Source organism: Bufo bufo, chromosome 6 (genome assembly GCF_905171765.1).
Source record: "Bufo bufo chromosome 6, aBufBuf1.1, whole genome shotgun sequence".
Taxonomy (NCBI): Eukaryota; Metazoa; Chordata; class Amphibia; order Anura; family Bufonidae; genus Bufo; species Bufo bufo.
In genome coordinates, this window is record NC_053394.1 from 393,564,511 (window position 1) to 393,591,463 (window position 26,953).

A 26,953-nucleotide genomic window follows, 5' to 3' on the forward strand; every position below is an offset into this window, starting at 1 on the left:
TAGCCTATTAACCGGCCCTTTCCACCAATCTGGGTCACAATAGGTCAATCAATCTGACCAATTAAAGGGAAATCACTAGGCAGAATGAAACTTCTGCCAAGTGATCCTGACAAAAGCGGGAAAACTTTTCACTCCAAAATCACAGGATAAAAATAGCCTTACCATCACTGGGCAGAAAACCTTTCTACCACAGTGACAGTCACCTAAAGGTCAGCGGGCAATGCAAGTATTGCCGTGTGTACCCCTGCTTAATGTCCAGGGTTCCTCCATTTTGTCAAAAGTGATGTTTTGTACACCGGCGGAGGATAACTTGGTCCCAGGGGCGTAACTATAGGGGAAGCGGCTGCTTTGGGGCCCTGACCCAGAAGGGGCCAATCCAGGAGGAGGAGAACTAAAAGATTTTGACCATCCAAAACCCCCCTCCATCTGTGGCAGATGAACGGGTTTACCCCCACATCAGTCAAACAACATACACTGCTCAAAAAAATAAAGGGAACACTTAAACAACACAATGTAACTCCAAGTCAATCACACTTCTGTGAAATCAAACTGTCCACTTAGGAAGCAACACTGAGTGACAATCAATTTCACATGCTGTTGTGCAAATGGGATAGACAACAGGTGGAAATTATAGGCAATTATCAAGACACCCCCAATAAAGGAGTGGTTCTGCAGGTGGTGATCACAGACCACTTCTCAGTTCCTATGCTTCCTGGCTGATGTTTTGGTCACTTTTGAATGCTAGCGGTGCTTTCACTCTAGTGGTAGCATGAGACGGAGTCTACAACCCACACAAGTGGCTCAGGTAGTGCAGCTTATCCAGGATAGCACCTCAATGCGAGCTGTGGCAAGAAGGTTTGCTGTGTCTGTCAGCGTAGTGTCCAGAGCATGGAGGCGCTACCAGGAGACAGGCCAGTACATCAGGAGACGTGGAGGAGGCCGTAGGAGGGCAGCAACCCAGCAGCAGGACCGCTACCTCCGCCTTTGTGCAAGGAGGAACAGGAGGAGCACTGCCAGAGCCCTGCAAAATGACCTCCAGCAGGCCACAAATGTACATGTGTCTGCTCAAACGGTCATAAACAGACTCCATGAGGGTGATATGAGGGCTCGACGTCCACAGGTGGGGGTTGTGCTTACAGCCCAACACCGTGCAGTACGTTTGGCATTTGCCAGAGAACACCAAGATTGGCAAATTCGCAACTGGCGCCCTGTGCTCTTCACAGATGAAAGCAGGTTCACACTGAGCACATGTGACAGACATGACAGCGTCTGGAGACGCCGTGGAGAACGTTCTGCTGCCTGCAACATCCTCCAGCATGACCGGTTTGGCATTGGGTCATTAATGGTGTGGGGTGGCATTTCTTTGGAGGGCCGCACAGCCCTCCATGTGCTCGCCAGAGGTAGCCTGACTGCCATTAGGTACCGAGATGAGATCCTCAGACCCCTTGTGAGACCATATGCTGGTGCGGTTGGCCCTGGGTTCCTCCTAATGCAAGACAATGCTAGACCTCATGTGGCTGGAGTGTGTCAGCAGTTCCTGCAAGACGAAGGCATTGATGCTATGGACTGGCCCGCCCGTTCCCCAGACCTGAATCCAATTGAGCACATCTGGGACATCATGTCTCGCTCTATCCACCAATGTCACGTTGCACCACAGACTGTCCAGGTCTGGGAGGAGATCTCTCAGGAGACCGTCCACCACCTCATCAGGAGCATGCACAGGCGTTGTAGGGAGGTCATACAGGCACGTGGAGGCCACACACACTACTGAGCCTCATTTTGACTTGCTTTAAGGACATTACATCAAAGTTGGATCAGCCTGTAGTGTGTTTTTCCACTTTAATTTTGAGTGTGACTCCAAATCCAGACCTCCATGGGTTGAAAAATTTGATTTCCATTTTTTAATTTTTGTGTAATTTTGTTTTCAGCACATTCAACTATGTAAAGAACAAAGTATTTCAGAAGAATATTTAATTAATTCAGATCTAGGATGTGTTATTTTTGTGTTCCCTTTATTTTTTTGAGCAGTGTATAACATACCTGGGGGTGAAAATAGGCAAACTTCCTAGCTCATTGTACAATTTAAACTATCCGCCACTAATAGGGAAAATAGTGGCGGAACTAAAGCAATGGCACACACTTCCTTTGTCATTTCTCGGACGATGCCATTTGATCAAAATGACGAGTTTCTCCAAACTCTCCCAATACTGTTAAAACATACAGATGTAAACGGCCTCAATAAAGCTGTCACTAAATTCATATGGTCGGGGAAGCGTCTCCGGATATCCCTACAAAAACTGATGCTATGGAAGCCTGAGGGAGGAGTGAAGTTTCCAAACGTACAGGGATACATCTCTTGCCTCATGAGACAGATTATGGACAAGCTTCATGACACAGATCACATCTCCAACAAAGATCTGGAACCTAGTGGCTCCTTGGGGCCTGGTGTCTTGCCCACATTCCAACTTGGCTGCTCTCCCCCAGAGGTCAAGAACTCAGTACTGATAAGAGATACAGTGGTAGCATGGAAAGATATCAGGAAAGCATTCAGACTTCCCCACTCAGTCTAAAAAAGCCGCTTTGGAATCATCCTGAGTTTCCTCAAGGAAAACATGTAAGATTATCTGAGGACTGGAAATCCAGAGGGATAGTTATGGCGGTAAATCTGATGCACGTGGAGAAGAAACAAAGGTTTTCTCCGCAGGAACTGAAGGCAAAATACCAACTACCAGACTCTCACTTTCTTCATGTAATTCAAGTGCTAGGATTTTGGACGCACAAAGTTTGTGACTTATCTAAAGAAGCACTCACAAACACCTTTGATAATATTGTGGGAAACTCTCCGCGGATAGTATCACTTTTGGACCTTTAAAGAGCCATGTCCGGCAACTTCACGAAAGTTTTACCATCCAAGCTTTTCTACAAATGGGAACAAATAACGATGGACGCTGAGATCAGCGACAAAATCCTGGAAGGGTGCGCAAAAGTTCGCTCCTGTGTCATAAATGAGAGATGGTGGGAATCTTACTTCAAAATGATGCATAATGCCATATATGGCTTTAATTTTCCAGCCTCTTCCAGGTTCCCAGATCGCATCATTCATTGTCCCAAATTTCACCTATTATTTTGGCTAAAAGGACCTAGGAATTTTAGTGAAGAGCAAACTAAGCTGTAAAAACTAGTGTCAGGCAGCTGCTGCCAAGGCCAATAAGATAATGGGTTGCATCAAAAGGGGCATAAATGCCCGTGGTGAGAGCATAGTTCTACCACTTTACAAATCAGACCACACATGGAGTATTGTGTACAGTTCTGGGCTCCTGTGAACAAGGCAGACATAGCAGAGCTGGAGAGGGTTCAGAGGAGGGCATCTAAAGTAGTAACTGGAATGGGGCAACTACAGTACCCTAAAAGATTATGAAAATTAGGGTTATTTACTTTTGAAAAAAGACGACGGAGGGGAGATCTAATAACTATGTATAAATATATCACGGGTCAGTACAGGGATCTCTCCCATCATTTATTTATCCCCAGGACTGTGACGAGGGGACATCCTCTGCGTCTGGAGGAAAGTAGGTTTGTACACAAACATAGAAGGGGATTCTTTATGGTAAGAGCAGTGAGACTATGGAACTGATGGTGATGGTGAGTTCACTAAAAGAGTTCAAGAGGGGCCTGGATGTATTTCTGGAGTAAAATAATATTACAGGCTAGAGCTACTAGATATGGCTATACAGTGCTCATAGCTGTGTGGGTAAATGTCTTGCCTCTGATGTGAAAGGTTGAGAGTTCGAATCCCAGGAGAAACTTTTCTGAAAGTGTTTTTTTATTTTTTAACTACCGGACTGTTACTTTACTGCCACGGGGGAGGGGGGCTATTGGCTCCATGATACTGGCACATGGAGGGGGGAGGAGAGAGGCACTTGATACTGGCACATTAGGGGTCAAGTGGAGAGGATGGCACTATGATATTAGCACATGGGGGGTAAGAAATGGACATGAATCATGAGGGGCAGAAATGTGAAATGATGGGGGGGGGGGGGGGGGGAGAATGTAGATTCGCTTGTGTTGACAAAAATCCTTGCAGCGGCCCTGACTTCGGGCGCGCAATCCCGCGAGACCAGTGACCTCCAGAGGTGGGTCTCGCGGGATCACGCGCCGAAGACACATGATCTTGGCAAGAGCCAAGGCAATGTGGACCTGGAGCACAGCGAGGAGCAGAACCAGGTGAGCACCTCTGGCAACCGCACTCTGACAACCTGCACTAGGATGTCAGAGGCTGCAGGACAGTGACTGGCAGCAGGGTGGCACACACTTGTGTACAGGGGTCAGGGCACACCTGCTGCTTGACTAGGGGCCATAGATTCTGACTGGCACAGGGTGTCCAGCAGTGGCACATGGAGCCTAATAGGTGGCACAGACTGTCTAAAGGGCTATGAATGGTACAGGGTGCAGGACAGTGCCAGACTGGCAGAGGGCACAAGGCAGCATACTGTTTTATGTTGCCCTGGTGGCACAGGATTTCAGACAGTGGCTGAATGGCGCCTGGCAGTGAATAGGTGGCACTGCTCATGTTTGGTGTGCCAACCTGCTGAACAGCGCAGAGTGATTGGCATCACTGGGATGGTACTAGGTGGCAGACAATAGCTGGATATTATATATACATGACCATAGTCAGACTGGCACAGGGTACATGACCATAGACTGGCACAGGGTACATGACCATAGACTGGCACAGGGTACACGACTATAGTTAAATGTTGCATGCAATAGGTGGCTGAAAAAGGGGCGGGTAAAGGGGTGTGGTCAATGGGCGGAGTCAATGGGGCGGCAAAATTAGCCTAGGGTGGCAAAAATCCTTGCACCAGCCCTGACTGTGTGTGCACTTACACACAGGGCAACAAAGTATATGAGCAACAAAGTAACATAGTGACATAGTGTCAACATCACGGCAAAAAGTTACAAATGCATAAAATGGGTATAAATAGATATGGAAGCGGATAAATCAGCAGGTTATTCATAAAAATACTGCCATGTCATTTTTATCATTTAAGCCGTGCGGACCCATGGCGCTGGTTCTGATGATCCACCGGACCTCCCGTTGCAGCAAGAGGCGGTGGCGATCACCACCCCTAGGGATGGGTCCCACGGCCTCAATGCCAGCAAAAAAGAGGCTTGATGGATCGCCACCGTGGACCGCACGGACATGGTCGATCAGGCGCCTTCCAACACACCAAGCTACTCGCCCTCAAAATGTTCCTCTGTTCCTCCACTCGATATTGCTGGTGGCCAAAATAGTAGTATTACACCACTGGCTCTCCACCTTAATGCCAGACATATCAACAGTGATTTGATAACTGAAGACACTGTTCAGGTATGATCAGATCGAGGCAAAAAGGCACAGAGAGAGCTCTGCTACTAAATTCTTCCGAAAATCGAAGACTTTTCTGACCACACATTTCATCCCCTCAGAAATCTCAGAGATAGTTAAACCATTCCAGCATACCTCCTAGTACATTATCTCCTCTTTAAAAAGGTACTTTGGGTGCTCTTCAAACTTAACCTTCCCTTTCTCTCCCCTTTTTATGTTTTTTCTTTATCATACTATTATTATAGTATCAATTTTCGCAGATGACACTAAACTGTGTAAAGTAATTAACACTGAAGAGGACAGTATACTACTACAGAGGGATCTGGATAGATTGGAGGCTTGGGCAAATAAGTGGCAGATGAGATTTAAAACTGACAAATGTAAAGTTATGCACATGGGAAGGAATAATGCAAGTCACCCGTACATACTAAATAAAACACTCGGTAACACTGACATGGAAAAGGATCTAGGAATTTTAATAAACAGCAAACTAAGCTGCAAAAACCAGTGCCAGGCAGCTGCTGCCAAGGCGAATAAGATAATGGGTTGCATCAGAAGGGGCATAGATAGTCCTACCACTTTACAAATCACTAGTCAGAGCACACATGGAGTACTGTGTACAGTTCTGGACTCCTGTAAACAAGGCAGCAACTAAAGTAATAACTGGAATGGGGCAACTACAGTACCCTGAAAGATTATCAAAATTAGGGTTATTCACTTTAGAAAAAGACTGAGGGGAGATCTAATTAATATGTATAAATATATCAGGGGTCAGTACAGAGATCTATTCTATCATCTATTTATCCCCAGGACTGTGACTGTGACAAGGGGACATCCTCTGCGTCTGGAGGAAAGAAGGTTTGTACACAAACATTGAAAAGGATTCTTTACGGTAAGAGCAGTGAGACTATGGAACTCTCTGCCTGAGGAGGTGGTGATGGTGAGTACAATAAAGGAATTCAAGAGGGGCCCGGATGTATTTCTAGAGCGTAATAATATTACAGGCTATAGCTACTAGAGAGGGGTCGTTGATCCAGGGAGTTATTCTGATTGCCTGATTGGAGTCGGGAAGGAATTTTTTATTCCCCTAAAGTGGGGAAAATTGGCTTCTACCTCACAGTTTTTTTTTGCCTTCCTCTGGATCAACTTGCAGGATGGCAGGCCGAACTGGATGGACGGATGTCTTTTTTCGGCCTTGCGTACTATGTTACTATATATTCTAATATGCTGATTGCTGGAAACCCATCTTTATCAGTTGCTTCATGATATAGATGGACTATTTCAAACAATGTATAATTCCAGAAATCTTGGTATATTTCCCTCCCCTTTTTTCATTTCTGTCCCCGTTTTCAAAATTTAAAATGTTTCAATAAAAAGAATTAAAAAAAAAACTAAATACATAAGAGAGGTCACTAAAGGGCTAAGAATGGAGATGGCTTTTCTCTGTGAGTTTTTTGATGTGTAACAAGAGTTATTTTCTGCTTAAAACATTTTCCACATTCTGAGCATGAAAATGGCTTCTCACCGGTGTGATTTCTCTGATGTATAACAAGAGCTGATTTCTGCTGAAAACATTTTCCACATTCTGAGCATGAATATGGCTTCTCCCCGGTGTGAACTTTCTGATGGAAAACAAGTGCTGATTGCTGCTTAAAACATTCACCGCATTCTGAACATAAATATGGCTTCTCTCCTGTGTGAATTCTCTGATGCGTAACAAGAGCTTGTTTATACTTAAAACATTTCCCACATTCTGAGCATGAAAATGGCTTCTCTTCTGTGTGAGTTCTCTGATGTACAACAAGATTTGAATTATTGTTAAAACATTTCCCACATTCTAAACATGAAAATGGCTTCTCCCCGAAGTGATTTCTCTGATGTACAACAAGAGCCAATTTCTTCTTAAAACATTTCCCACATTCTGAACATGAAAATGGCTTCTCTCCTGTGTGATTTCTCTGATGTACAACAAGATGTGAATTATTGTTAAAACATTTCCCACATTCTGAACATGAAAATGGCTTCTCCCCGGTGTGATTTCTCTGATGTACAACAAGAGCCGATTTCAGCTTAAAACATTTTCCACATTCTGAACATGAAAATGGCCTCTCTTCCCCGTGAGTTTTTTGATGTGTAACAAGAGTTATTTTCTGCCTAAAACATTTTCCACATTCTGAGCATGAAAATGGCTTCTCACCGGTGTGATTTCTCTGATGTATAACAAGAGATGATTTCTGCTGAAAACATTTTCCACATTCTGAGCATGAATATGGCTTCTCCCCGGTGTGAACTCTCTGATGCAAAACAAGTGCTGATTGCTGCTTAAAACATTCACCACATTCTGAACATGAATATGGCTTCTCTCCTGTGTGAATTCTCTGATGCGTAACAAGAGCTTGTTTATACTTAAAACATTTCCCACATTCTGAGCATGAAAATGGCTTCTCTTCTGAGTGAGTTCTCTGATGTACAACAAGATGTGAATTATTGTTAAAACATTTCCCACATTCTAAACATGAAAATGGCTTCATCCCTGTGTGATTTCTCTGATGTACGACAAGAGCAAATTTCTGCTTAAAACATTTTTCACATTCGGAACATGAATATGGCCTCTCTTCTCTGTGAGTTTCTTGATGTTTATCAAGAATTGTTTTACGCTTAAAACATTTTTTACATTCTGAACATGAAAATGGCCTCTCTTCTCTGTGAGTTTTTTGATGTGTAACAAGAGCTGATTTCTGGCTAAAACATTTCCCACATTCTGAACATGAAAATGGCTTCTCCCCGGTGTGAGTTCTCTCGTGTATAACAAGAGTTGATTTATGGTTGAAACTTTTATCACATTCTGAACATGAAAATGGCTTCTCATTTACATGTGCTGTTGGATGTTTAGCACCTCTTCTGTGACTTTCATTCTGTGTTACAGTCTGTGATGAATCAGAAGATCGGACCTGTTTAAAAGAATCAAATGATGCATTGTTGCTGTGATTGGATGAAGATATATCTTTCATATTGGCATGCTCTTCAAAATCCAAAGATACCAGATGTTTCTCTAAGTTCCTGGTACAGTCATCTGCCAAGAACAAAAGACATTTTATTATTAAATAATAATTCTATTGAAATTTTATTGCATTTCAGTATAAAAAATCCACATAAAGGTATGGCACAAAATACAAGAATGAACTGACTAAAACAGTGGTGGCCAAAAAGATCACAATCTAAAAGTAGACCGAGGGGCATAACTAGGCCAGGTTGGCCCCCACCTTGAGCAAATTCTCTGCAACCTTTACCCAGTCATTTTAAATACATATAAATAAAACAATTCCTAGCGTTGGACAAGAGGCGCTGAATGTCCCCTTAGTTTCCCACACAATAGTTATCTACCCTAAGAGTCTCTTTCACAGTAGAATTCCCGTTTAGTGTACTCAGAAGAATGCCCCCTTTATGTCTCCAAACAGTACTTATGCCCCCTTACTGCCCCCACACAATAGTTATGCCCCCTACAATAATGCTTCTCCTTAGTGGCCCGACAACTATGCCCCTTTGGGCACCTCCTGCAGTAGTACTGTCCCTTAGTGTACCCTTTACATCAGTGAGGTTCCTGTACTTTGAAAAAAGTAACACTGAGCACATCATGCTCTTCCCAGCGGCAGACGTGATGTGATGACGTCATCTCTCCTGCTGAGCTGAGGAGAGCGCACAGGCCGGGGGATTATCTCAGGTCTGTGCGCTCTGCCTCTCAGCCCAGCAGGTACAATGACATCACTGTATCACACCTGCTGCTGGGGAGAGTGCAGGCCGGGGAATGAGACCTGGGCTATAATGGATGACAGATACAGCAGCTGGACTCGGAGGGAGGAGAGTAGAATGGACAGTAGGAAGCACAGTCCTGTCACTCTCAAGTAAACAAACTGGATGGCACGCTCCAAAAAATCTTCCTTTTTTTTGTGGATTAATATTTAGTGCCTGCGATTCATATATAAACACCATCCAATGATAATGAAAATTCTATCACTACAGATGAACTATTTCTTGAAATTAATTTCAGGTGTAATTCTGATCAATCAGAAAAGTCAATTAGGGAATGTTAAATAATATGTGATCCAGTATTACTTGGTAATTAATGTAAAAGATTTATTATACTGCACACTGACACCATTTATACTGATACAAAAGGGCGATGGAAGGTCCCACCAGATACCAACGGCCATCTGACCAATGATTGGTCATAAAATCTATCAGATGATCGGTTGGTGTAAATGCACCTTTAGATATAAACTGCAGATCTTGATGGCTTGCTCGCCCAAATGCATTCAGCATGGCAGAACATTCCTCAGACCATCATTAACCCCCTTAGTGACCAGCCTGTTTTGGGCCTTACTGCCCAAGCGTTTTTTTTTCCTTTTTTAATTGTCACGGTCAAAGAGCTATAATTTTTTTATTTTTCATTCTATGGAGTTGTGTGTGGGCTTGATTTTGGAGCAAATGGCGCTTTTTGATCGCTTGTTATTAAGTTTTTTCCGCGGAAACTAAGAATAATTAGCAATTTGGTTTGTTTGGTTTTTTTTTTTTTTTTACGGCGTTCACCGCAGGGGATAATTTATGTAATATTTATGTAGTATGGGTCGTTATGGACACGGAAATACCAAACATATGGAGGAGATTTTATTTTTATTTTTTCATTGAAAAGCGTATTTTCAATGGAAAAAAAGTGTGATTTTTTTTATGGGATTTTTTTTATTGAAAAAATTATTTTTATTTTATTTACCATTTAATAGTCCCACAAGGGGACTATAACAGACAGCTTTTTAAATGATTTTAAAATGCAATGCATTATCCCTATAGTGAATTGCATTTTAATGTCAGCGCTATTCTGACATTGACCAGCAGGCTGCGCCAGAGAGGAGCAGCCTGCTGGAAATTACTCTAGCCTAGTCTGGGGCCTACACGAGACCCCAGCCAGCCTTCACACACATCGGCGTGGGAGACAGAGGGAGTCCGCTCCCTCTGTCAGCACTTTACATGCGGCAGGCGCCATTGCCCTCAGCATGTAAAGTGTTAAACAGCCTGGATTGGCACTACTGCCAGTCCGGGCTGTTAGAGCAGGGCCGCGGCTCTCTTGTGCGAGCGGGGATCCCACTCCCCTTTGAACGGGGGACCCGTGCAGCGCTTAGACCGGGCAGCCGTAAAAAAACGGCGGCTTAGCCTAAGGCCCCTTAGTGACCGCTGTAAAAAGGTGTAACCCCATTGATAGCATGTCAAGGCGTGTAGGTGAATTTATTTATGCACATGTAGGAAATACAGATTAATACAGATTTTTAAGAATTTTTAGAAAAATGATGTAAGCCATATATTGTATTGGTATCCTGTTCTCAGCAACTTCCTAGTAATTAGAGCCTATACTTGTCCTCTCAAAGCCAGTGTGAGCGAGTCCTGTCTGTCTGGAACACGGGCCATTAGCATCAAAGGTACTGTAGTTGTCAATTATCTAAAGAGTGGCTGACAATTGTCCAGTAGGTGGTACATGGCTAGTGGGGCAGGAAAATGCTGGAAAATCCCAACATTCCAGCTGCTTCTATCAGTCTTCAAGAGTTACCTGGAAATTGCTAGAAAACCATAAGGAAGAACCAAAAAGATGTGTCCAAGCCATATTCTAGACTATGCTAGGACTGGCTGTTAGGAAGGAAGGAAGGAAGGAAGGAAGGAAGAAGAGAAGAGGCAGAAGAGAGAAGGAGAAGAGAAAAGAAAAGTGCTACAGAAGAGGAAACCTGGAGGGGTCAGAGCAAAGACGGGGACTGGAGAGACATGAGAAGACCTCTGTATAGTAACTGCACTGTACTGTAGAGGGATAGCAATTTGTGGTTTAGTTACCAAATGGTCTTGGGAGTAACTTTATTATTAGTAGTAATTATTAGTAATTGTTATTGTGTACAAGTCTCTCCGTATGTGATATTATTTTTGTTCCTTTATACTTTCATATATACTCATCAATAATAATAATATTTGTAATATCATTATTCCCACATTGCACAATATATCAATTTTTTTTATTTGTATAAGCAGAATCTTAGAGACCTCTCTGCTTTACTTGGTGGTCACTACTCACCTGGGCGGTTATCTGTAGGAATGTCCTCTGTACTCTGCTCATCTCCCTTCACATATGTCTCTGGGGGATTAATATTGTTCAGATCTTCACCTGGATTCACAAGCTGTGAAAGAAATATTGTAGAAGTCATCAGACGGTTGGAGAAGTCGTGTGGAAGGTTTTATATGACCTGAAAAGACGACCAAGAATGACCGGACAGCAGGACTTATCTGACCCAAATATCTGCAGGTCTCCTGTATAAATCCAATCTGATTGCTTTGTTATTCCAACCAGTTTGCAATGCAGGGAGAGTAGCCCTTATATTCCATCCCTAACATTACATTGTGTGTATATAACATTACATTGTTTGTGCACTTGTTGCCCTTGCTGGCCGCCCCAGGACTGTGAAGCCGATAAGACAAAGTTCTTTTGGTCCGTGGCTTATTTACCTCCTCGGAATGGGCATAATCATCTGCTCTGCTGCAGCCAATGACTGGATTCAGGGGTAACATGTCCACAAGAGACACATCACCAGTAAAGCCAGTCATTGGCTGCAGTAAAGCAGGTGACCATGTCTGTGCCGGCGAGGGAGCAAACAAGATTTACTGGAAGATGGACACACAGGAGCTGGCACACATAACCGGTGCTAGGGGTAGCAGGTACGTATGACTCTTTCCATAGTAGAGGCTGCGGACACATGTGAAAAGTTACTTATTCCTGAACAAACCCTTTAATGCTGTCTTCCTGTTCTATCTAGAAGTTTTGGGATGACTGCAGGCATTAGGATACTGTACCTAGTATAAGGACAGGAGAGAACACAGGAGAGGTGAGAACTGATTATCTATCACCACTAGAACACCCTGATTATCACTGTCTATAGTAAAAGGACAGGAGAGGTGAGAACTGATTACGATTATATTATATGATTATTATTACTATTATTAGTATTTTCCAAAAGCCTCTGTACTTTTTTTTAACAAACGCTGCACGACTAGATTTATCGCATGCATCATTCAGGGAGCATGTGTTATTTCTCCCTAACACAAAGCAGCCACAATGTTCCTGCAATTGTCTCTGACCACCTTGCCCAGTTGGAGTTAGGTGAGGAGACGGCCAGCGCGGTTGTTTGCTGCTTGATGCCCTTTAGAAAGTATTTGGCTATGTGGCTACTATCACCCAGGGAGATCAGCTCTAAAACGGCATGACAACGCTTCACATGATAGGAAGAAGGGGGAGTGGGAGCGATGTTCTGCCCTGCTTCTGTTTGGGACAGGAGGATATCCATGGAGGAGGGCGATAAGTGCCTGGTGTCTGAAAAAACGTGGAGGTGTCAATAGGACCCGGCCTTCTTGCTACAGTGCTAATGTAATGATCTAATGGACTATGAAAGGCATAGGAAGGAAGGATGGAAGGAAGAAGCGAAGAGGCAGAAGCGAGAAGGAGAAGAGAAAAGAAAAGTGCTACAGAAGAGGAAACCCTTCTTCATGGTTTTCCCTGCTAATACTAACATTAAACGCACTGGGCACTGCTTTCAAGTGATTCATCTGAAACAAATCGCATAAGCTTTGTTTTTGTATGGCAGACCAATTACGTATTAGTTTCAAGGACTCATTGTCTAAAGTTTAGTCAACGAGTCCCTGAAATTAATACCTTCAGAGTAAAGATGAGCAAATTGACTCTAAACTAATCGGATTCAGGAAGAATGTTGGAAAAATTGGTCTGCCATACAAAAACAAAAGATGTCTTGTCTGTATGTCCCTAAACATATCATGCTGCAGAAGATATCATTTCTTTGGCCCCTTGTAGACAAGCGTGTCCGGATTAGGTCCGTATCAGGGTAAATCATGCGAGTAGGTACACAATTACAGTCAGTTTTGACTGCGATTGTGTTCGGATGTTCAGTTTTTATCACGCGGGTGCAATGCGTTTTGCCTTCGCGTGATAAAAAAACTGACTGACTGTGGTACCCAGACCCGAACCCGGACTTCTTGACTGAAGTTCAGGTTTGGGTTAGGTGTTCTGTATATTTTATTATTTTCCCTTATAACATGGTTATAAGGGAAAATAATAGCATTCATAATACAGAATTCTTACTAAAATGCGGCTATAGGGGTTAAAAAAAAAAAAAAAAAAAATGAACTCACCTTATCCTGTTGTTCGCGCAGCCGGCATCTTCTTCTTTCAGGACCTGTCAAAAGACCTTTAATGACGTAATCGCGCTCACCACATGGTGAGCGCAGTGACGTCAGCACAGGTTCTGCTGAATGAAGATAGAAGATTTCTATCTTCATTCAGCAGGACCTGCGCTGACGTCACTGCGCTCACCACGTGGTGAGCGCGATTACATCATCATAGGTCTTTTGACAGGTCCTGAAAGAAGAAGATGCCGGCTGCGCGAACAACAGGATGAAGTGAGTTCATTTTTTTTTTTATTCTTTAACCCCTAAAGCCACATTTTAGTAAGCATTCTGTATTAAGAATGCTATTATTTACCCTTATAACCATGTTTAATGACTTTAATCAATTTACTTACATCATCTCCTAGCAACCATGCGTGAAAAATCGCACCGAATCCGCACTTGTTTGCGGATGCTTGCGACTTTCAAGGAGAGCCATTCATTTCTATGGGGCCTGCATTGGGTGAAAAACGCAGAATATAGAACATGCAATTTTCACGCAACGCACAAGTGATGCGTGAAAATCACCGCTCATCTGAACAGCCCCATTGAAGTTAATGGGTCCGGATTCAGTGCGGGAGCAATGCGTTCACCTCACGCACCCGCACGGAATTCTCACCCGTGTGAAAGGGCCCTTAGAGTCTAAACCTTTGCTCTTCTAGTGTAATGGATAATGTAGAGATGATATCTTCAGCGGCATGATATGTTTAGGGACATACAGAAGACAAGGAGGAGTAGCTGGTGGGGAGGGAGCTCTCCAGAGGGATCTGATAAATGATGCTGTAATCTTGTAGTTCACAGGATGTCAGCCACACAGGAGAGAGACAGCAAGCCTCAGACTGGAGGTCAGACTAGAGATCACATGACCAGGTATCCATAATCAAAGGTTCAAAATGGATGGATGCATCTGAGCAGCTAGAAAATTGTGCTGATGAAAATAATCCTATATAGCTTTTCCAATAATCAACTTCCAATATTATCAGGGGCGTAGCTGTAAGACAGGGGTGGGGAACCTCTGGCCCGCGGGCCGTATGCAGCCCAAGGGCCCCTGCCAGAACATATTGTGAAAATGCTAATGAAGCGGTCATTAGCATGCAGGAGGCACAGGAAGGTGAGAAAAGCGTATTGCTAGCTGTACTCACCTTCCCCGGTCTTCTTCCGGCCCCACGCTGTGTCCTGACACGTACAGTTCCAGGACGTGGTGCATGTAGATGCGCACTATGACCTGATGCTGTGCACTGAGGCTGGGGGGCCTATTGGGGGTCTGATCTGCGGCTGGGGGTCTGGTCAGAGGCTCGGGGGGGTCTGATGGGGGTCTGATCTGAGGTTGGGAGGTATGATCTAAGGCTGGGGAGGGTCTGATCTGAGGCTGATGTAGGCTGGGGGGTCTGATAGGAGGGTGATTTGAGGCTGATGGAGGTGGGGGGCAGATCTGAGGCTGAGAAAGGGACAAAGGCAGGGACATTTGCGAAGAAAGAGGCAGGGACAGTGGCAGGGAGAGTGAAAGCTGGGTGAACCCTTCTTTGGACCCCTCTGGGTTTAGTTTGGCTGCCATTAATGATAAATAAGAACTAAATATATAACATTCTCAACTTAAAAATTTGACTGCTTTATGTGGTCAAAATGGCACCTGTATTATTTGTAATATATAGCGCAGGCGCCATTTTATGCTGCAAAAATATTGCGCTCTAGATTTTTTAATTGAAGAGCCTGAGGGGGCCCAAAGACCCTTGTGCCACATAAGAAGATACCGGTACTATACAAAGTTCATGCAGGTCAAGTTACATCTCTGGCTGGAGAGAAGGGGTAAGGTCAAGAATTTGGCATGGGGCAGGGGATGCAGTTCCAATTTTCGCCTCAGACAGCACGAAGGCTATGTGCTTCCCTGCCCCTGGCCACAAAGCACTGAAGGAAGGGTCCCAAGCTGAACTCTTGCACCAAGGCACATGAGCATTTAGCTACGCCCCTGAATATTATATTATACTCCATGCAAGTAAGAAGGATGACTTGCATCTACATGTGCTAGAATAAAATCCGTGGTATGATCTTGGTACTGCCATTCTTATACAGTCCTGATCAAAAGTTTAAGACCACTTGAAAAATTGCAAAAAATCATATTTAGCATGGCTGGATCTTAACAAGGTTCCAAGTAGAGCTTCAACATGCAACAAGAAGAAATGGGAGTGAGACAAAACATTTTTTGAGCATTTAATTTAATGAAAACAACAAATAAACTGAAACAGGCTGTTTTTCGGCTGATCAAAAGTTTAGGACCACATGCCTTTAAAAGGCCAAATCTGTGCAAAGATGTGGATTCATTGTCATTTTCTGTCAGGTAGTCACACGTTGTGATGGCAAAGGCAAAAAAACTCCCTTTTTGAACGTGGTCGGGTTGTTGAACTGCATAAGCAGGGTCTTTCACAGCGCACCATCGCTGCTGAGGTGGGACGCAGTAAGACAGTCATTTGGAATTTCGTAAATTCTTAAATGATCCTGAGGGTTATGGAACAAAAAAGTCAAGTGGAAGACCCAAAAAAATTTCATCAGCACTGAGCCGGAGGATCCAAATGACCCTTACTGGTGCTGACTGCAGCTCCATAACCATCAGACGGCATCTGAGACTGAAGGGCTTCAAAAACAAAAAACGTCTTCAAAGACCTCGTCTCCTTGAACGCCACAGAACTGCTCTTTTGGACTTTGCAAGAGAGCACCAAACATGGGACATTCAAAGGTGGAAGAAAGTTTTATTCTCTGATGAGAAAAAATTTAACCTTGAGGGTCCTGATGGTTTCCAACGTTACTGGCATGACAAGCAGATCCCACCTGAGATGTTTTCTACGCGCCACAGTGGAGGGGGCGTCATAATGGTCTGGGGTGTTTTTTCCTTCAGTGGAACAATGGAGCTTCAGGAAGTGCAGGGGCGTCAAACGGCCGCTGGCTATGTCCAGATGTTGCAGAGAGCATTCCTCATGACTGAGGGCCCTCGTCTGTGTGATAACGACTGGGTTTTTCAACAGGACAACGCTACAGTACACAATGCCCGCAGGACAAGGGACTTCTTCCAGGAGAATAACATCACTCTTTTGGCCCATCCTGCGTGTTCCCTTGATCTAAATCCAATTGAGAACCTTTGGGGATGGATGGCAAGGGAAGTTTACAAAAATGGACAACAGTTCCAGACAGTAGATGGACTTCGTGCGGCCGTCTTCACCACTTGGAGAAATGTTCCCACTCACCTCATGGAAACGCTTACATCAAGCATGCCGAAACAAATTTTTGAAGTGATCAACAATAACGGCGGAGCTACTCATTACTGAGATCATGTTTGGAAGTTGGATTTCTGTTTTGGGCGGGGGAAGGGGGGTTAGTTTTTTTTTGGAGGTGTGGTCCTAAACTTTTGATCAGCTGAAAAACAGCCTGTTTCAGTTTATTAATTGTTTTCATTAAATTGAATGCTCAAAAAATGTTTTGTCTCACTCCCATTTCTTCTTGTTTCATGTTGAAGCTCTACTTGGAACCTGGTTAAGATTCAGCCATGCTAAATATGATTTTTTTGCCATTTTTGAAGTGGTCTTAAACTTTTGATCAGGACTGTATCAAGGAGACACCAAGAGACTGCACCCTAGACTACAAAACCTTTGAAGATAATGATGCATTTATCTCCTGATGTTCATTTTCAAGCTGACAATCCGAGCACAACTTTGGTTGACCATTTGTAGTAGAGCATGGTCCAGGCCTTGTGCAACCACAAAAGATCTGCAGCAGTTGACAGAGAAGGCCATCTAAAAAGTCTCTACAGGGAGTAAATAGTGGGAAGATACTGACAACATGTAACGTCTATGGTCAGCTGTAAACCTGCCATCTCCATCTATCTCATTAATACAAGGATAAATCATATAATACTGAAGGATAAAACAAGACTGAACACAAGATATTCACAGTCTTCTACAGATCATAGGGAACATTTCATGAGACCTTATCTCCATCTACCTGAACATCCTGTGGGACATTGTGATGTTCTTCTGAACCATCTTGTAGAAGAAGAGGACTGGGACATCTCTCCGATGTTCTTATCTCTTCTTTAACTGTAGGAAACACATCCAGTGACTGAATTCATTCCTTACATATAGATAATGAGAGGACATGTGTATTTAGTTATGTCTACTACCTGGTGATATGAGGGGCCGGTGATCCTCCATCATGATGTCCTTATATCCATCTACCTGATCATCCTGTGGGACATAGTGATGTTCTTCTGAATTATCCTGTGGAAGAAGAGGACTGGGACATCTCTCAGGTGTTGATCTCTCTTCCTTAACTGTAGGGGTTTCAGAATCAGGATTAGATCGGATGGTCAGCCATCTTGTCTTAGGTATACATCTTGGGGCACATTTATTAAGACCGGTGTTTTAAATGCTGGTCTTAAAGCCCTAAGTTGGCGGGGGGTTAAGAATAGTAAAGGACCCCCCTTGTGTTTACACCTCAAAAAGGAGCTAAGCTAAAGAGTTAATCACCGTTTTGAAGTGAATACTGAGTACTTTAAATACTAACTACTTCTGCTGAGAAAAAAAAAAAAAAAGAGGCCTTTAAGTAATAAAAAATATGTTATGATAGAATGGTTACCTTTTAGAAAGTAGATAATATTTGCACTAGAAGTTGAAGCCTTGGCCAAGATAAATGTATTTGTCTATTAAAACTAACCATTTGCATGTTCATGATCGATCCTTGGTGTTGGACAGGTGATAAATCAAAGAGCCTATCTTGGTTTTATAGACCATGGGGCTATTTGGAAAGAAAAATGGAGATTGGTACTTGAATTGGAAAGGATTAATGGAAGGCCCCAGGAACAAATTATTTATGCAAGAAGAGATTGTGATAAGGAACTTTTATCCAATTAGAAGTTGTTGTCGGTGTAACTTGTGTAGATCTATGGTTACATAGAAATGATGGAATGATGGAATCTGTGTGTAAAACACTGAAGTCTAGGTACAGCGACACAATGCGGAAAACTTGAATTAAAATATTAAATTATTCCTTTGTTCTCTGAGGTATAAAGGACGGTGTCCAGGACTTATAACAGAGCGCTGCCTTTTACCATGGCTTTAATTTACTTCCATTTACGTCTTATGCCATAATCTGCCTAAATTTTACATTGACTTCAATGCTGTCTTGCTGCTCTTGTCTCCGAATAAGGCTTCATTCACACGTCAGTGTTCGGTCAGTGATTTCCAGCCGAGATTTTGAGCCAAAACCAGATGAGGCTCTAAACACAGAACAGGTACAGATCTTTCCACTATACCTTGTCATGAACCAGGGGTGTGAACCCACTGTGCCACGTGCCCTACCTCCTCTAAGTGAGCCCCTCATTATTTACAGTACCCCTAATGGTGGGGATAGACTTTTCCAAGAGGAACACCAAGTCGCGACCTCTTGAGAAGGATTGACACACGAGGCAGCTGGTCCAGACGGACCAAGAGGTACCTGATCAAGTTACCAGAGGTACAGACATAGTCAGCAGGCCAAGCCGTAACCATGAGCAACAGTGCAGGACCAAAGGATGAGGCAGAGGCGAAGTCAAACAAGCAATAGGTCTGGGCAGGTGGCATAGGTCAGGCAATCCGGATTGGCAACAGGAGAATCAAGGCAAGCTGGCAGGGATCAAACAGGTAGCGGAGTCCAGAAACACAAGCGCGGGTCAGATACACAGGAAGACGAGCAGAGATATCAGCAACCTTTGCAGGACACAAGGACCTTGACGCTCAGGCACCTGGGAAGGGGGCTGAGCCACTTATATATGTGCAGGAGGGCTAGGTTTGGTCAGCAAGGTCAGATAAGCTAACCCATAAATCACAGGAAGTGACGTGCGCTAAAGAAAGTGCTACAGACGACAAGCTGTAACCATGCTGTGCTCAGGGCTGGAAGGAAACTGCGGAGCGGATCCCAGGACAGACAATGCCTGCAAGGACAGAGCCCAGGACTGCAGTGATGAATGGGGAAACACCAGCAGCAGATCAGCGCTGAACCCGGAGCTCGCGGCGATAAGCAGGGGAACATTGGCTCATAGCAGCCGCTGTTACATACCTTATGTGTGTGGAGGCTCAAATCCTGGTTTTGGCTCACAATCACTAATGGAAATCACTGACGTGTGAATGAGGCTTAAACAAAAGAATCTTCTGAGGAAGAAGTTGCTTCAAAAGGTTTATGTTGCCAATTTCCAACAGTAGGAAAGACATCCAGTGACTGAATGAATTGCTCACATACAGATAATGAGAGGACATTTGTATTTAGTCATGTCTATTACCTGGTGATATGAGAGGCCGGTTTTCCACCATCATGACGTCCTTGTACAGATCTGTGTGTCCTTTTACATACTCCCACTCCTCCATGGAGAAATAGATGGTGACATCCTGACACCTTATAGGAACCTGACAACACAATGATACAGTCATCACCCAGATCCCTTCATAGCGTTCCTGTGTAATGTCCCAGCATTCCCAGCAGTGTCACCTCTCCAGTCAGCAGCTCAATCATCTTGCTGGTGAGTTCTAGGATCTTCTCTCTATTGATTTCCTCATGGATCAGGGGGTGAGGTGGAGGCCCCGTGATTGGGCTCAGGGTTCTTCCCCATCCTTCAGACACAGGGGCCTGACAGCGCTCACTAGAGGTCTTCTTCACTACTGTGTAGTCCTGGTTATAGAGAGACACAGTAATAAATATCACTCCTTACATCTCCAGAGTCCCTCACCTCTCCAGTCATGTTCATCTGTTAGTAACATAGATAAGATGATGTAATGTGACATCATCAGAATCTCTCACCTCTCCAGTAAGCCGGAAGAGGATCTCTAGGGTGAGATTTATTATCCTCTCCGCCATCTTGTCCCTGTCCATTCTTGTAGGGTAAATCAGGAGAAGGATCTTATATAGAAGATCTCCACTGAGCGGGTCCTATATTGTAGGAACCTGAATGGAAAGAAGATGAGACGATGTAAAATCCTACAAAATCCCAAGTAAAATACAATAACTGGAGATAAGAGGAGACATGGGAGGAGATAATAAAGTGTAGATGTTGTGTTCTCTCTTTTTATATGGATTGAAACATGTGAGGTCAAGGCAGTTTCATGGTATGTCACATCTTCACTTGACCCTACAGTCAACAGAAGAAGATGTCATTAGTGATGCCAGTATGAACAGCATGAAACCGCTATTGACCATCATAGACCTCAATGGTCAGGTGATATACATACTGCCATAGGAGCTCCGACCAATATTGTCGTTGCAGTGATGTAAACAGACTGAAGGAGACCACAGGAGCCTCAGTGCTGGAGCAGTGGAGGATTCTACAGGTTCTATGTAAAACGCTGTGGAATATGTTGGCGATACATAAAGATTATTATTATCTAGACAGACGTTGGGTTGGCAAATTTGGTTTTTTAGAGCTCCTCACGGCCACACAGATGTTGCAGTTTAATAGATTTATCTTTAAAGGGTTTCTGTCAGCAGGAAAATGGTTATTAACCTGGCTGACATTAGTGATGTACTAATGTCAGCTGAACATAACTATATTAGCGCCATCTCACTGCGTGCCGCCGTTATTGAGAAAAAATAACTTTTATAATATGCAAATGAGCTTCTAGGAGAGGGGGGGTGTTGCTCCTGCTCCTAGAGGCTCCGTTCTCCCACCTCTGGCCCCGCCCTGCTACACTTGATTGACAGGGCCAGGCAGCGTTGGTCTCCACTTGCCGGCCCTGTCTCCTGTGGAAATCTCATGCCTGCGCTGTCCCGTTCAGTATTCAGCGCAGGCGCAGTAAGTGAAGGACGCTGGCCGTCCCAACAATCTTAAACAAACAGCAGTGGGGCTTATACAGATACTGTAAATGTTTCATTGCATGCCAATATGAAATTATTCAGATCCTGGTTTGAAAAATGTAGAATATTTTTAATGGGACAACACCTGTAAAATGTACCCGAGTTATCATAGAAAAGTTTGTATAATCGCTGTGCTTCTCTGAACAATCATAACTGTGAAGGAACAGGTCTTTTTGGGGCTTCCCTAATGTCTCTTTCAGACATATTCCCTGTTTCAGCTGCACACCTAGATGCAATTCACTCAGAAGCAGGGGGCGTCTCAAGTCTGCAAAACCTCCCATCACTGAACTTTTCCTTACTTCACACTATGTTTGTTTTCAGCTACGGAGTTCACAGAAAAAGATAAGGAGGAGAAAAATCACAATCATAAAAAGGTAGGGGTCTCCTACAATCTTCAAAAGCGTAGAAGCAGGTTCTCAGGATCAGCATCTCAGCTAGCTCTTGTGAGTCTATGTTACTAGGGATGTATTTTGTCTGACAACAGGCAGTGGACGGAAACTTAGGTGGAAGTGAGAACCTAGTGTCCATGATTCTACAGCTTTCTTCAGGTGGATGAAGGCAAATTTTAAAAAAATGTAATGATAAATAAATTTGTTATTTACACCATTGTGTGAAAGTACAGTAAGTATTTATGACTACCCTCCAACACCACTGCGGTGCACTAGGCACTGTATAAGGAACCGCTCTGCACCTTCGTGGGTTATGGCGGTCACTGATCTCAGTGTCCTTCAGCTACAAGCATACAATGTGCACCTTGCGCAGCAAACAGCGTCAAATACAGTTCTAGTCTGAACAAGTCTCTAAGGATCGCTCAGAAATAACTGCAGCTGCAACTAGGGGCATGAGAAAATCGACCTTCAGATCGTAGATCCGCAGTCGATTCATTTAAAAACTTAGTTTTTAATGATGTTTCTAGTGATGTCCTTGCGGTTCGCCCAGCGGTCGTTTCGCTGTGAACTTTGCGCGTTTGCGATTTGCCGAACATGTGAACATATGGAGATGTCCGCCGGCGCCATATTCTTTTGCATTTCGCCTAACTTTGACCCATGACACACACATCAGGTGGGACAGGACAGCCAATTGAGGCGTTTCAGCACATGGACACACCCCCACCATATAACAGAACCCGATCTGGCAGCCATTTTACATTCTGTGTTTTGCCAGTGTAGGGAGCGTTTGCTTTGTGGACCAGGGACAGACTGTTAGGGACACCAAACGCTAGCTAATAGGGCCACAAAAGTCCTTTTACGGACTGGCATTGGTGTGCTATCGATAAGTGTGATACACTGAGGGGTGTGATATATTTATAATATACTTTCTAACATAGAAAGTATATTATAGTGCATTTGTATTGTGCAGCAGTTGTGTGCGGTTCTGCTGCGATACCGCAGCTACAGTGAGGACAGAAGTATTTGAACACCCTGCGATTTTGATAAGTTCTCCCACTTAGAAATAATGAATGGTCTGAAAGTCACATTGTATGATTTTTTAAGAATGTATTTGTCTTGCACTGCTGAACATAAGTATTTGAACACCTGAGAAAATCTGTGTTACTATTTGGTACAGAAGCCTTTGTTTGCAATTACAGAAGTCAAACGTTTCCTGTAGTTATTGACCAGGTTTGCACACACTACAACAGGGATTTTGACCCACTCCTCCACACAGATCTCCTCTAGATCTGTCAGGTTTCGGGGCTGTCGCTGAGCAACACAGAGTTTCAGCTCCCTCCAAAGATGTTCTATTGGATTTAGGTCTGGAGACTGGCTAGGCCACTCCAGAACCTTTATATGCTTCTTACGGAGTCACTCCTTGGGTATCCTGGCTGTGTGCTTCGGGTGGTTGTCATATTGAACCCATCTTCAATGCTCTGACTGAAAGAAGGAGGTTGTTGCTCAAAATCTCACAATAAATGGCCCCATTCATCCTCTCCTTAATACAGTGCAGTCGTCCTATCCCCTTCGCAGAAAAGCACCCCCAAAGCATGATGTTACCACCCCCATGCTTCACCGTAGGGATGGTGTTCTTGGGATGCAACTCATCCTTTTTCCTCCAAACACGACGAGTGAAGTTTAGACCAAAAAGTTCTACTTCGGTCTCATCTGACCACATGACTTTCTCCCATGCCTCCTCTGGATCATCCAGATGGTCATTGGCAAACTTCAGACGGGCCTGGGCATGTGCTGACTTGAGCAGGGGAACCTTCCGTGCAATGCATGATTTGAAACCATGATGGCGTAGTGTTCTACCAACAGTGACCTTTTAAACTGTGGTCCCAGCTCTCTTCATGTCATTGACCAGCTGCTCCCTTGAAGTTCTGGGCTGATTTCTCACCTTTCTTATCATTGAGGTGAAATCTTGCATGGAGCCCCAGTCCGAGTGAGACTGACAGTCGTCTTTAGCCTCTTCCATTTTCTAACAATTGCTCCAACAGTTGATTTATTTTCACCAAGCTGTTTGGCAATTGCCCCCTAGCCCTTTCCAGCCTTGTGGATGTCCACAATTTTGTCTCTGGTGTCTTTTGACAGCTCTTTGGTCTTGCCTATGGTAGTAGCTGGGATAGTGACGGATAAGCGCACTCGCCTAGCTCACGACAGTGTGGACTACCTCACATTTCATGCCAGCCCACACATATCCGCCACCACCCAGAGCAAAGAATGGTCCTTGTCTTATGTATATACAGTGGCATAAAAGGCCTTTTCTGTCAGGTGAATGCCTAATTTTTGGGGCCTGTACTGGCCTACAGTAACATTTTTATCCAGTGAACGCCTAATGTACCTCCAGCCACATAATCACTTGTTCTTTTTTGTTAAGTGAATGCCTAATTTTTGGGGCTTGTACTCCCGTGGCCTAAAAAAAAATAAAAAAAAAATTCTAGGCTCCAGTAGGGCACATTATTGAGAGTTTCCCTTTAAGACGCATTAAAAGGGCCCCGGATTAAAATACATATTTTTTGTGGGAATTTTTCCCGTCGATCCCCCTCTGGTAGGTCACTGTCCATGTTGTGGGACTATTTGTGCACTTCTAGTAAGTATTTAGTGGCTGCAAATATGACCTGAAGGTTTTTCAGGTTCGCCTGCCATTAAAGTGAATGAGGCCAGCCGCGAACGCGCGGTTCGCGAACATTTGATCGCGAATTTCCGTTCGCAAAACGTCCCGGCCGATGTTCGTCCACCACTAGCTGTTTATGTACAGCATTAAAATGTATTGGCTCTGCATAGGCAAAATTATTATCAGCCGAAGTCGCACGAAACTTTGATGAATTACTTCGGTATTCCTATCTGCATCTTTAAAAACATTTTAAAAAAAGAATCCAAAGTCAGGTTTGGTACTGGTTGGTACCTCAGTATCGAAAAAGACTTCTGGTTCCTATTTGAAAATGTTTTTAAAGACACAGTAATTCACCAAAGTCTTGCGCGACTTTGTCCGAAACTACTTTTTCGTACATGGAGCCAATACATTTTAATGTTTAAAGTTTTTAAACGAACGCCTCGTTGGAACAGAAACTGCACAACAATAAAATCCCACCACTTTATCAGCGCTCCAATAAAAATACGTGTTATATCCGTATAAACCCACATATCTAAAGAAATGTATTTATAACATGATGGGCAGTGCACCTACCGTCACATGGTGCACCCTGCTGGATACTGCCGCCTGCACCCGCTCAGTATAATGGGGTCCGGCAGATTCCTGGCATTCTCTGGTGTGAACGTGGCCTTACCCGATGCCCTGCCCCTGCACTCTGCAGTACCTCCGCCGCACTGCGCAGCCGATGGAAAAAAGACTCCGCAGACAGAGATGGAATATGAACTCTTTAAGCCTCCATGATATACAGATTCGTCATGGCTGCAAACTGTCACCTTGTCTATGTACATGGTGACAGTGCTGAGATCCTGTCTTCTATATAACGCCCCCTGCTCCAGTCCACATCTCTGAGATCTCCTAGATATGTCTTCTATACAACGCCCCCTCCTCCAGTCCACGTCTCTGAGATCTCCTAGATATGTCTTCTATACAACGCCCCCTCCTCCAGTCCACGTCTCAGAGATCTCCTGGATATGTCTTCTATACAACGCCCCCTCCTCCAGTCCACGTCTCAGAGATCTCCTGGATATGTCTTCTATACAACGCCCCCTCCTCCAGTCCACGTCTCTGAGATCTCCTGGATATGTCTTCTATATAACGCCCCCTCCTCCAGTTCACGTCTCTGAGATCTCCTGGATATGTCTTCTATATAACGCCCCCTGGTCCAGGCTTATGTTGTACCTGAAGGAGGGGAAGGCCGGTCCGCGAAACGCGTTATACGTTAGAAGTGAACTCTTGTCAATTGTTTCTTATGTTAATATTTTTAACCACCTCCGGACCGCTGTACGCACAGACGCGTCCTGGAGGTGGTTGATTCATTCCGAGTGGACGCATATACGCGTCATCTCGCGAGACGCGAGATTTCCTGTGAACGCGCGCGCTCACAGGAACGGAAGGTAAGAGAGTTGATCTCCAGCCTGCCAGCGGCGATCGTTCGCTGGCAGGCTGGAGATGTGTTTTTTTTAACCCCTAACAGGTATATTAGACGCTGTTTTGATAACAGCGTCTAATATACCTGCTACCTGGTCCTCTGGTGGTCCCATTTGTTTGGATCGACCACCAGAGGACACAGGTAGCTCAGTAAAGTCCCACCAAGCACCACTACACTACACTACACCCCCCCCGTCACTTATTAACCCCTTATTAGCCCCTGATCACCCCATATAGACTCCCTGATCACCCCCCTGTCATTGATTACCCCCCTGTCATTGATCAACCCCCTGTAAAGCTCCATTCAGATGTCCGCATGATTTTTACGGATCCACTGATAGATGGATCGGATCCGCAAAACGCATCCGGACGTCTGAATGAAGCCTTACAGGGGCATGATCAATGACTGTGGTGATCACCCCATATAGACTCCCTGATCACCCCCCTGTAAAGCTCCATTCAGATGTCCGCATGATTTTTACGGATCCACTGATAGATGGATCGGATCCGCAAAACGCATCCGGACGTCTGAATGAAGCCTTACAGGGGCATGATCAATGACTGTGGTGATCACCCCATATAGACTCCCTGATCACCACCCCTGTCATTGATCACCACCCCTGTCATTGATCACCACCCCTGTCATTGATCACCACCCCTGTCATTGATCACCACCCCTGTCATTGATCACCACCCCTGTCATTGATCACCCCTCTGTCATTGATCAACCCCCCTGTCATTGATCACCCCCCTGTCATTGATCACCCCCCTGTAAGGCTCCATTCAGACATTTTTTTGGCCCAAGTTAGCGGAATTATTTTTTTTTCTTACAAAGTCTCATATTCCACTAACTTGTGACAAAAAATTAAATCTCACATGAACTCACCATACCCCTCACGGAATCCAAATGCGTAAAATTTTTTAGACATTTATATTCCAGAC

The 26,953-nt window shown here is 44.2% G+C and overlaps 3 protein-coding genes across 3 annotated transcripts in view; all 3 read right to left on the bottom strand.

Annotated features, from left to right (window-relative positions):
• LOC121003516 (zinc finger protein 208-like) overlaps positions 1-26,953 on the bottom strand; it is a 2,651,670-nt gene that overhangs the window by 2,404,808 nt on the left and 219,909 nt on the right. The gene's annotated exons all lie outside the window — the stretch shown is intronic.
• Positions 1-26,953, bottom strand: part of LOC121003537 (zinc finger protein OZF-like) — a 1,338,071-nt gene that overhangs the window by 471,969 nt on the left and 839,149 nt on the right. The window lies entirely within an intron of this gene.
• LOC121003542 (zinc finger protein OZF-like) lies at positions 6,514-17,884 on the bottom strand. The gene is made up of 3 exons (XM_040435444.1): positions 17,854-17,884; positions 11,475-11,577; positions 6,514-8,441 (listed from the first exon to the last, which is right to left on the bottom strand). Exon 3 carries the CDS (start codon positions 8,377-8,379, stop codon positions 6,781-6,783), a length of 1,599 nt encoding a protein of 532 aa, XP_040291378.1. The 5' UTR covers positions 8,380-8,441; positions 11,475-11,577; positions 17,854-17,884; the 3' UTR covers positions 6,514-6,780.

Coding starts and splice junctions, on each gene's coding strand:
- LOC121003542 (XM_040435444.1), bottom strand. CDS start 8,379: ATGAAAGATATATCTTCATCCAATCACAGCAACAATGCATCATTTGAT.